Genomic DNA, 12,443 nt, shown 5'->3' on the forward strand with positions numbered 1-12,443 from the left:
TGAAGTTATTATATATATATATATATATTTACAATTATAACTGACTATACAGTATGAGTTTTGCTCAATGTTGAAGGCCGTACTGGGGTGAATAGTTGTCTCATTGGCAATCGTACCACATCTCCTTAATTTTGTCTTTAAAATCAGTCTGTAATAAATAAAAAGTGTGGAGAAATGTAGAAGAGTTGTGTGAATCAAGTCTGGGTTATAACAAATTGTTTTTAAGACATCATGTCAGAAGCAAACGTAAATATTTACCTTTATCTATAGCTCTTTTAGATTTCAAATGAGGTAACAGTTCAGGGAACCAAATGACCACCATAAATCCTAACCATACACATACAGTCAGCAGGATAACTGAAAAACAAAAATCTACATAGATTTATTAACAGGCATAACAAAGTACTAGATCAGAGAACCAAATAAATAAAACCTTAAAAATATCTACACTTTCAGGCATGGTCGCCTTTTTTCATGACGTCACAATAAGAAATTCAGAGGAAAGCAAGAAAAGGAGTAAGTTCGTTAAGGGCCATATTTGGCCCTGATTATAAAGTTCAATGTTACAAGATAAAAAATGTTTTAAGTTGACTTAAAGACATGTGAGAAAGTTACATAGAACTATTTGTGTCAAAGTTTTATTCTAAAGCGTTGATTTTTACATCCCAAAAAGGTCAAGATAAGAGATTTTGGCGAAATTTGACAAAATCGGCTGAATTTCAACCAAATTTAGGACCAGGAAACAGAGTGCATGCGTCGACAAACTAAATATTCAAGTTAGACATGTAAAATGTCTTTACAAACATTATTTTAAAAGATCTTATTTGTCGACGTATGCGCTCTATGTTTCCTGTCCAATAATCAATGGAAATTTACCCATTTTCATTTATTTTTTCGTGGAAAATCAAAATGAGTACTATTTGTGACGTCATGAATAAAACGCAGATACGTAAATTTTCAAAAAAAGGCTTATTTCCTATCTAGTCACTGTATTAGCTATGATTCAATGTGATATTGGTCAATAAATCCTAATTTGAAATTTAAGCTAAAAAAAGGGGCCATTTTAGGGCCTTATCAAACCTACTCCTTTGATGTAATAATCGAATTTTGATCAATGAAGAACATGTTGTTTGAATAGAGAATATCATATAATGGTTTTTTCAATATCACATCCGTATCAACCCGAGACACCAATATAATCCTATTCCCTCTGCTCGAGGGATTATATTGGTTGAGGGTTGATACAGTATGTGATATTGAAAAAGCCATATCATATATATAGAGAATATTATATGGCTTTTTCAATATCACATCCGTATCAACCCGAGACACCAATATAATGCCAAGAGCTCTGCTCGAGGGATTATATTGGTTGAGGGTTGATACGGTGTGTGATATTGGAAAAGCCATATCATATACACTTTATTATATACATATACCTCACGTAGATGTTTTTTTATGTGACATGACGTCATACAGGTAAGGAGGTTTGAAATGACGTCATACAGATTATAGATTTGACATGACGTCATACAGATTAGGGGTTTGATAAAGCCTTTGCAACAGTGACTGCAATCGATGACGTGACGTCATACAGCTTAAAGGTGTGATAAAGCCTTTGCAACCGTGCTGAAATCGATATCATCACGGGTGGCTGATACAGCACGCTTGCCAATGATTGTATTACACATACAATTTATCTGTATTTACTACTAAGTATATAATAAATATATATATCTCACATAGATGTTTTTCATGTGACATTACGTCTTACACGATACAGATTATGGATTTGACATGACGTCATACAAATTAGAGGTTTGACATGACGTCATACAGATTAGGGGTTTGATAAAGCCTTTGCAATAGTGACTGAAATCGATGATGTGACATCATAAAGATTAGGTGAGATAAAGCCTTTTCAACCGTGACTGATATCGATATCATCATGAATAGCTGATACAGCACGATTGCAGTTGACCGTATTACATATGCAATTTATCTGTATTTACTACTAAGTATATAATAAATAAATGGGGAATGTGTCCATGGGACACAGATGATGCCCCCACTTGCATATCATATAAAGTTATAAAGGGACACAACTGAAGAATGGTAAATGTGACGCTACCCAAATTCGTACTTGATCTGAGTTTTGTGGTAATAAGTATTGTGTATAAGTCTCATAACATTAGGTTGAGGCTAACTTAAGTTAGAGAACAGAAACGAAAATTCAGCAATTTTTCCATTTGCAAACAGGCATAACTCTAGAACGGTAAAAGTGACACCACCAAATTCAAACTTGATCTGTGTTTTGTGGTAATAAGCATTGTGTATAAGTTTGATAACATTTGATTGAGGCAAACTAAAGTTATTGAACGGAAACGTAAAATTCAGCAATTTTTATGCTTATAAAGGGGCATAACTCAAGAAGGGTAAAAGTGATGCCACCCAATTTCAAACTCAATCTGGGGAGAGTCTTTTTACCACAGAACACCACAGAATACCACAGAACACTAAAAATATACCACAGAACTCCTAAATAGTAACAATTCAGACATTATAGTTGTTGTTATTGCTAATTATGTCTATAATATGACTTTTATTATTCAAATAAATTAAAATTTTCAATCTAGTGTCGACTCACTACATGTATCATTACGCCCCCAATTGACTTGGCCTTTAATTGGGTCCATACTAAAAATTAATGTAAGACCAATCATTGAGAAAACCAAAGAATTTTACCACTATAATGTTTTAAATAACCTATAAATTATAGATTACATGTATTTGTATTTAATTGTTGAAAATTGAAGTTCGAAGACTGATTTCCGTTTGTGTGTGTGTGTGTGTATCTTCCTCAAATTTCAAGTGTAAAATTCAAGAAACAAGTGTAGATAAACTTTGTCTGTGGTCAAATATCAATAATAAGAGAGATAAAATTTAAGTGGAAAATTTTAATTTGATAACATCAATAACAAAACAATTCAATAAATACATGGTTAAGGTGATTAATGTCTTTTTTCGGCTCTTTCTGTTCTTGGTCTCTTTCTCTGCATAGGTTTCCTGGCTACTGACTTAGCCTTGTTGACAACAGAATAAAGTCCATCTGAGGAAGTTATGATATTATCATGTTTTCTTTTCTTACTGTCCTGTAGGAAATTAGTGAAGAGCTTTCATTTTTCCTCATCTGATTTGGTTTTCCAGATGGCATCAGCTAAAGTATACTGTTTGTATGAATGAACAAGCATGTAGTCCCCAGAATGATGAAGGGCCGACCGAAGATTAATGAACTGGAAGTCCACCATGTCAAATAGTTTATCAACCAAATCTGGGGCATGTTTGGGCTTCCAGTTGACTGCCACTTTCATCACCTGGTTCATGGATTCTGCATTGTTGTTCGTCCACAATTGTTTGGTGCCCAAACGTCTATTAGGTGCATTAACGAATTCTTGAACTCTAGACTTAAAACTTTGTTCGTAATACTTCAGGAACTGAGGATAATTTGCACATAAGTCCTTGAGTTCTGAATCTGCCCTTGCAAATTGCAATGTGTCGTCTGCACTTGCAATTCCGTGATCTCCAAAGATTGTGTTGATGATGTTTTTTCTTTCTTGGGTGCTGACACCAACACGATCTTGAAGGTAATGTTGTACATTGTCTTTTAAATGTTTCGTACACAATCTTCGTTTGGCGGTTAGGAATGCCTTTTCTATCGCCTTGGTCATCGCCTTTTCATCATCACTGCCGAACTCTATATTTTCATGGAGACGAAGTTCTACATCATTAATGGCTAGTTCCAGTGTGGCAGAAATGTGTGAAAAGAAGGCTCCGTATGTTGTGTATGAAGCATCCTTGTGTAGAAGCATTGGTCCTGCAAAGATTGGATGGTCTTTGGTTTCTTTTCTATTTAGAGTGGTAATAAGCATTGTGTATAAGTTTCATAACATTTGGTTGAGGCAAACTAAAGTTAGAGAACAGAAACCAACTTTGGGATCTACTAGTGGATACTGGAATTCCAATTAATACTAGGAGGATTCTGGATCTTACAGAATTATAAATTGTATTGTAACTGTCTAACAGTTACACTGGGTAACAAGAGTAACAAATTAGAATCCAATAAAATGCTTCGCTGGGCGCAGCTTGATACGACCGCAGAGGTCGAACCCTGAACAGTTGGGGCAAGTATGGACACAACATTCAAGCTTGATACAGCTCTGAATTTGGATTGTGATTAAATATTTGACACAGCATAGGTTTCTGACACAGAAAGAATGTGGTCTAAGAACTTGAATTTTTTTAATTTACCTATTATGGTCCAATGTCCAAAATCAAAATACATTATTTCAATATAATTTGAAATGATTTGTACTTTCAAATTGAAGTTCGAAGACTGATTTCCGTTTGTGTGTGTGTGTGTGTATCTTCCTCAAATTTCAAGTGTAAAATTCAAGAAACAAGTGTAGATAAACTTTGTCTGTGGTCAAATATCAATAATAAGAGAGATAAAATTTAAGTGGAAAATTTTATTTGATAACATCAATAACAAAACAATTCAATAAATACATGGTTAAGGTGATTAATGTCTTTTTTCGGCTCTTTCTGTTCTTGGTCTCTTTCTCTGCATAGGTTTCCTGGCTATTGATCACTTAGCCTTGTTGACAACAGAATAAAGTCCATCTGAGGAAGTTATGATATTATCATGTTTTCTTTTCTTACTGTCCTGTAGGAAATTAGTGAAGAGCTTTCGTTTTTCCTCATCTGATTTGGTTTTCCAGATGGCATCAGCTATAGTATACTGTTTGTATGAATGAACAAGCATGTAGTCCCCAGAATGATGAAGGGCCGACCGAAGATTAATGAACTGGAAGTCCACCATGTCAAATAGTTTATCAACCAAATCTGGGGCATGTTTGGGCTTCCAGTTGACTGCCACTTTCATCACCTGGTTCATGGATTCTGCATTGTTGTTCGTCCACAATTGTTTGGTGCCCAAACGTCTATTAGGTGCAACAACGAATTCTTGAAATCTAGGCTTAAAACTTTGTTCGTAATACTTCAGGAACTGAGGATAATTTGCGCATAAGTCCTTGAGTTCTGAATCTGCCCTTGCAAATTGCAATGTGTCGTCTGCACTTGCAATTCCGTGATCTCCAAAGATTGTGTTGATGATGTTTTTTCTTTCTTGGGTGCTGACACCAACACGATCTTGAAGGTAATGTTGTACATTGTCTTTTAAATGTTTCGTACACAATCTTCGTTTGGCGGTTGGGAATGCCTTTTCTATCGCCTTGGTCATCGCCTTTTCATCATCACTGCCGAACTCTATATTTTCATGGAGACGAAGTTCTACATCATTAATGGCTAGTTCCAGTGTGGCAGAAATGTGTGAAAAGAAGGCTCTGTATGTTGTGTATGACGCATCCTTGTGTAGAAGCATTGGTCCTGCAAAGATTGGATGGTCTTTGGTTTCTTTTCTATTTAGAGTGGTAATAAGCATTGTGTATAAGTTTCATAACATTTGGTTGAGGCAAACTAAAGTTAGAGAACAGAAACCAACTTTGGGATCTACTAGTGGATACTGGAATTCCAATTAATACTAGGAGGATTCTGGATCTTACAGAATTATAATTTGTATTGTAACTGTCTAACAGTTACACTGGGTAACAACAGTAACAAATTAGAATCCAAAAATGACAGATGGGCTCACAGGCTCATTCCAGGAGCCTCTAGTCTTTATATATATACATTATTTTTTCCCCTTTTTTGATTGGTTTTGTTGATAACATTTCTTTAAATGCTGTATATGCAAAATATTTGCCGCATGTATACAGTATACACTAGAGCAGATCTGAAAAAGTTTGCTCAAGATATACTTTAAAAATCTTCTTTTGGACATTTGGAGTAAAGTTCTCGAGCTAGGTTTGCTAAAACAGTCTAATTCTAAATACTTGTATAGTTTTTTATTTTTTCCTAATGACAGTATAAATAATATCAACAGTGGCCGAACCAGAAACTTTCATAAGGGGGGCCCACTGACTGCCTAAGAGGGGGCTCGCTCCAGTCATGCTTCAGTGATTCCCTAAATAATAAACCAAATTTTTCCCACAAAAAGGGGGGCCTAGGCAACCTGCCCCCCCCCCCCCCCCCCCCCCCCCCAAATCCGCCTCTGATCAAGTTGAAAAATATTGAGGACTTGAATAAATATGATTCCAGTATTTATAATCCAGTTCTATCTATTTAATTTATAATTTTCTTAAACTGTAGAAATTACTTTGAATTCAGTGTGAACAGTTTTTACTTAAATCTACAATTTAACATAGTGTGAACATGTTTCATATGTCATTAATATTCATGATTTACCAAATATGGTAAGGGTTATCAAGTTTTGTAAGTACGCACATATTTTGGACTTCATAAATATTCATGATTAACCAAATATGGTTATATTGAACAAGTTTAATAAGAAAGGCTACAGAGTTCTTCTCACTCAATTCCAGATAGATCTTGATTTATATATCTTGTATTTAGGTAGACAACTTTAATTGATATTTTATACTGAAGAGAGATGTTGGGTTTTCAAATTTTGTGGCAGCCAGTTTTCCTTTCAACCAAGTAAGTACCTTTATTGGGAGATATTTGCTACATTTGAATGAATTCTTTTTTCAATTTATGTACTTGATTTATAATAGACTGATATTTCTTTGTTCTTGGATAATATAGTCATTCAATTAATCAGCATCATTCAGTCATTTGTACATTGCCAAATATTGATCAGGTAATTCTTGTTCTTATTTTCACATATCTTATTATTAATAAAATGCTTCGCTGGGGCGCAGCTTGATACGACCACAGAGGTCGAACCCTGAACAGTTGGGGCAAGTATGGACACAAAATTCAAGCTTGATACAGCTATGACTTTGGATTGTCATTAAATATTTGACACAGCATAGGTTTCTGACACAGGATGAATGTGGTGTAAGAACTGGAAAAAATTTAATTTACCTATTATGGTGGAATATCCATAAACTAAATTGTTTGTTAATTTCAATATATCAAAGAATATGTAGAATTCAATGTTTGATGTAATGTAATAAAGTTGAAATTTGGACCGTTTTTGTTTAATGTGGACCAATTTGGTAACATGTATAAATAATCAAAAATCTAAATACATGGGAGCCCATTTAAATACATCATAAAGGTATTAAAATAGAAAGTGACATCATAGTCATGGCTAAAAATAAACAAAAATCCTTAATCAGCAACATTTAAAGTAATATCTAAAAATAAAATTCCTTTGTAACCATAAAAGCCCATTTAAATACATTATAAAGATATTAAAATAGAAAATGACATCATAGTCATGGCTAAACATAGCAAAAAACCCTTAATCAGCATCATTTAACAGTAATATCTAAAAATGGAAATTACATCATAAAGGTATTAAAATAGAAAATGACATCATAGTCATGGCTAAAAATAAACAAAATCCTTAATCAGCATCAGCAACATTTTATAGTAATATCTAAAAATAAAATTCCTTTGTAACCATAAAAGCCCATTTAAATACATCATAACAGATATTAAAATAGAAAATGACATCATAGTCATGGCTAAACATAGCAAAAACCTTAATCAGCATCATTTAACAGTAATATCTAAAAATAAAAATTTCTTTGCAACCATAAAAGTAAAATAGAAAATGACATCATAATCATAGCTAAAAATAAACAAAAATTTTTTTTATTGGCAAATTTTAAATGGAGTTTATTATACTAAAACAATAAATTTGCAACCATAAACATGATAAAACCCCATTTAAACACATCATAAAAGTATTAAATAATTCAACTACATCATAAGGCTATAAAAATAGAAAATGACTTCATAGTCAAGGCTAAAGGTAAACAAAAAACCTTCATCAGCAAAATTTTATATTGGCAAATTTCCAATGAAGTTTATTACACTAAAATTGTTGGCAAATTTCCAATGCATTTATTAACAATAAAGTTATTGGAAAATTTCCAATTTACATAATTTAAAAGCAGTGTAGATGAGATATTTAAATGAGTTTGAATTACCAACCTTACACTGCTTTTAAATAATGTTCTTTACTCAATTATTTGTCTATTAAAATGGAAACCCTTGTTTTTTAACCTTTTTTCCCCTTATTCCTTAAACATTGGAGCCATTAGATTCATCATCCCCCACCTCAATCACAACCTTCAATTTGTGGTATGGTACATTGCAATACAATTTCACAGAGATCCATACACTTGAACACAAGTTTTTGTTGCAAACTAAAAAAATCCTTATTTTTGACCAATATTTGGCCCCTTATTCATAAATGTTTGAGCAATTAACCCCAAAACTCAATTCCTACTTTCTCTTCGTGATAAAAAATAACTAACTTAAAATGTAAATTTTAAACAAAAAAAAAAGGAAAAAAAAAAATTACCCCTTTTTTGACCCCCGCCCCCCTTATGATTCATCACCTCCACCCCCCTTTCCCCCCCAAACCAAGCTCAATAACAGCCTTGCCTTTGTGGTATGGTACCTTGTAATACAATTTTAGAGAGATCCATACACTTGAACACAAGTTATTGTCTAGAAACTAAAAAATGCTTATTTTAAACCCCTTTTTAGGCCCCTTATTACTAAACGTTTTGGGCAATTACCACAACACTCAATTCCAGCTTTCCCTTTGTGAAATGGAACCTTGTAGTAAAATTTCAGAAAGATCCATACACTTACACACAAGTTATTGTCATGAAACTAGAAAAATGCTTGTTTTTTGCCCCCTTTTGGCCCCTTATTCCTAAAATTTTGAGGCAATTAACCCCAAAATCAATCCCAGCATTGACCCTTTGTGATATGGAATCTTGTGGTACAATGTCAAAGAGATCCAAATGCTCACACACAAGTTATGTCTGGAAGTTACAAAAATGCTTATTTTTGGCCCCTTTTTGGCCCCTAATTCCTTAACTGTTGGTACCATAACCCCCAAAATCAATCCCCACCTTCCTATTGTGGTATTGAACCTTATGGTAAAATTTCATAGAGATCCATTCACTTAAACTAAAGTAAGAGTGCGAAAACCATTATGTATTCGGACGACGACAACGACGACGACGATGACGCCAACGTCATACCAATATACGACCTCAAAATTTTTTTGCGGTCGTATAAAAACTGATGTGTTTAAAATGCATTGTGATAATTGTATGTTTACAATGGTTTATGCTGTTGCTTGCATTTATTCATATTTGATACCATATTTTGGTCTATGTCTGACTTCAGGGAGCAACCATTTAACTTCAAGAAGGGGGGCTATGGTTTTTTGTCTGAGTCAGAATTTTTTTTTCATGCAAAGCGTGAAATTTTTTTTAAAGTTTCATACGCTATAAATCAAATTATTTTTTTTTCAAAATTTAACACTATAACTTATGGGGAAAATCTGGATTCAGAATAATTTTTTTGTCATATGCTTGCTTGACCATAATATTTTTTTTCATCAAATTGGGGATCAGAATATCTTTTTACGAAAAAACCATAACCCCCCCCCCCCCCCCCCCCCCCCCCCCGCTTGAAGTTAAATGGTCGTTCCTATAGTTTGATGTGAAAAATTATTCAAAATCTTAAAAAAAAAACTTTAGCACGTAAAGATATTATACAACACTTAACTCATTTGAAATAAAATGATGAGCAATCGAAGACAACTAACAACACATGATAGCTTGTATGTGCAAACAATCAGTTCATCTTTTTCTATCAATATGGTATAATTTCAATGATTGGACAAAACCTGAAAAACGAATCAAAAGATTGGAAAATATATAAGATAGCCTCAGTCAGTTCATTTCAAAATTATTGTCTACATTTAGCTATTTTATGGCTTATAATTTTGGTTCTTGTATCTTTATATCTATAGCTACCAACAACCTGATTTATCAAAGTTCAAGTGATTAGTTACAGATATAAATTTTGGATTTTTATTATCCTTCAATTTTCACATGATTATAACATGTATAACATTTTTTTTTTAATTTTTGAAGAGAGTATATAATGGTTACTCAAGTTTAATGCACAGAAGACAGTAAAACACCTAGAAATGAAATATGACGGCAGATGTCTGACTTATATGGAGAAGCAGTTTGGAAATTTGTCTGTTCTAAAGCGAGCTAATACTGCTGAAAACAAATCCAAAACATATACGGGTAGGAGACTATGCAATATAAATGTATTTACTCTCAACACAATACAAGATCCATCTTATTCCAGTAATATTATTTCCATGATACTTTTTTGTATTTTCAAATTTCAAAACATAAACATATCTTACGGGTTATGTTCTTCTCATATATGTTATGATGGTATGATACTAAACCCCTAACGGGAAGGATTGTGCCTGATATTCATATGATGAAGACATAATCTTTCAATCAGTTTAATTGAAGTCTGGAGCTGGCATGTCAGTTAACTGCTAGTAGTCTGTTGTTATTTATGTATTATTGTCATTTTGTTTATTTTCTTTGGTTACATCTTCTGACATCAGACTCGGACTTCTCTTGAACTGAATTTTAATGTGCGTATTGTTATGCGTTTACTTTTCTACATTGGCTAGAGGTATAGGGGGAGGGTTGAGATCTCATAAACATGTTTAACCCCGCCGCATTTTTGCGCCTGTCCCAAGTCAGGAGCCTCTAGCCTTTGTCAGTCTTGTATTATTTTTAATTTTAGTTTCTTGTGTACAATTTGGAGTTAATTATGGCGTTCGTTATCACTGAACTAGTATATATATTTGTTTAGGGGCCAGCTGAAGGACGCCTCCGGGTGCGGGAATTTCTCGCTGCATTGAAGACCTGTTGGTGACCTTCTGCTGTTGTCTGTTCTATGGTCGGGTTGTTGTCTCTTTGACACATTCCCCATTTCCATTCTCAATTTTATTAAATGAGAAGACCTCATTTTGTGTGTCGCTTCTCTTCCTTCCACAATAAATTAATCATCATGCCTCTGTGTCCTATAGGTACCATGCATAGTCGCATTTGCCATCCTCGCTTATGATTATTCCGTTTGGGTTATTTTGGGAAGAAAACGAAAATAAAGGCGTACGGATATTGTTTCCATCATCGGACAGACTTTTAAGTCATAGTGCACAAGACTTCCGTTTAGGACTGTTTGAAATTACACATAATTTTCATAGGTACTTAAGGGACAGGACAATTATTTTCGCTTTTTCTGTATTCTATGAACATACATATACTATAAATAAAGTGTATTTGCTTTTTACTATCAATTCCAAGTTTACTATCAACGGCAGTCATATATTATATATATATAGATTATAGTATATGTCTGTTCTTAGTATACAGAAAAACGCGAAAATTATTGAAATTAATAGAAAAGAAAAAAATAACGGATTTTGAAAAAAAGGGGGAGGGCTAAAAAAATTGTCCTGTCCCCAGTTACCTATGACTTTTGATACCTTTCCTGAAATTTTCCAGTCATAAAATGTTTTACAAAAATAAATCCTACAAAGAGTTTACATACTTTCAACCACGCTCTAAATGCCCGCGATTTCACGGGTGCGTTCTAGTAAGCTTTAAATTAAAAAAAGACTTTTGATAAGAAATTTTTGTTCAAATATATGAAAATGGCTGAAACCAGATGTTTCCATTACCTGTTATGAATAAAATACTGGCTAACAACTTATAGATTAATCATTTAATTGATTGCTGTTTGCTTTATGTTCAGTAGCAAATATTTCATGTAAATTCAGGACGATCCAGCAACTTAGAGACCAGTTTTATTTTGGGTGAATTCACAGGGCCAAATAAACCACAAAATGTACATAATGTCCTTTGCAAATTTTTAGTTTACATGTTTTTTTATTTTTGTCATTTAACAGTGCATCCACCTATGACATGAATGATAAGTAACTACTGTCTTAAATTTCACAGGTTAACAGCCTTTCTTGTTACTGTTTATGTGCTGCTTATATATAAACATTGTAGCACTTCTCAGTAGCTAGATAGAGTTGTAGCTTTTCATCAAATTAAGCAGCAGCTTCTTTACAGTCTATTTTAGAATGATGCCAAGTGCTGATAGCCTGATTCTTCTGTGCTTGTCTTTGAAGTTGAAAAAAAATTCTTATCTTTCTATAAACTGAACTAATAATTGCACATGATTAAGCTGTTAATTTCTCGTTTAGTCTTTTTCAAGCTGGTTATATTCAGATCATTGTGAACTCTCTCATTTAGTCTTTTCAATCTCGTTATATCATGTAATAGTATACTAATATATTGGTTATATCAAGATTGCTGTGAACCCTCTCTTTCAAGTCACTGAAGATGCAACATGAATAACCTTTGGTGGTGTTAACAATTTTGTCTATAGATTTATTTTCAGAAGATAAGATAAAGGAAATCCATTTTGTATATGCA

General features: G+C 33.4%; 1 protein-coding gene across 2 annotated transcripts in view; it reads right to left on the reverse strand.

Moving 5' to 3' along the window:
- The window catches only part of LOC127719896 (glycosyltransferase 8 domain-containing protein 1-like), a 33,712-nt gene that overhangs the window by 16,628 nt on the left and 4,641 nt on the right, over positions 1-12,443 (reverse strand). Inside the window, exon 2 of one of the 2 annotated variants that reach the window (XM_052226252.1) lies at positions 259-357. In XM_052226252.1, coding sequence (XP_052082212.1) covers positions 259-357 — 99 coding nt within the window. Of the gene's footprint in view, positions 1-258; positions 373-12,443 lie in introns of both variants that reach the window. The other variant, XM_052226251.1, reaches the window with a different exon arrangement.

Source organism: Mytilus californianus, unplaced genomic scaffold (assembly GCF_021869535.1).
Source record: "Mytilus californianus isolate M0D057914Y unplaced genomic scaffold, xbMytCali1.0.p SCAF_11, whole genome shotgun sequence".
In the NCBI taxonomy this organism is placed as follows: domain Eukaryota; kingdom Metazoa; phylum Mollusca; class Bivalvia; order Mytilida; family Mytilidae; genus Mytilus; species Mytilus californianus.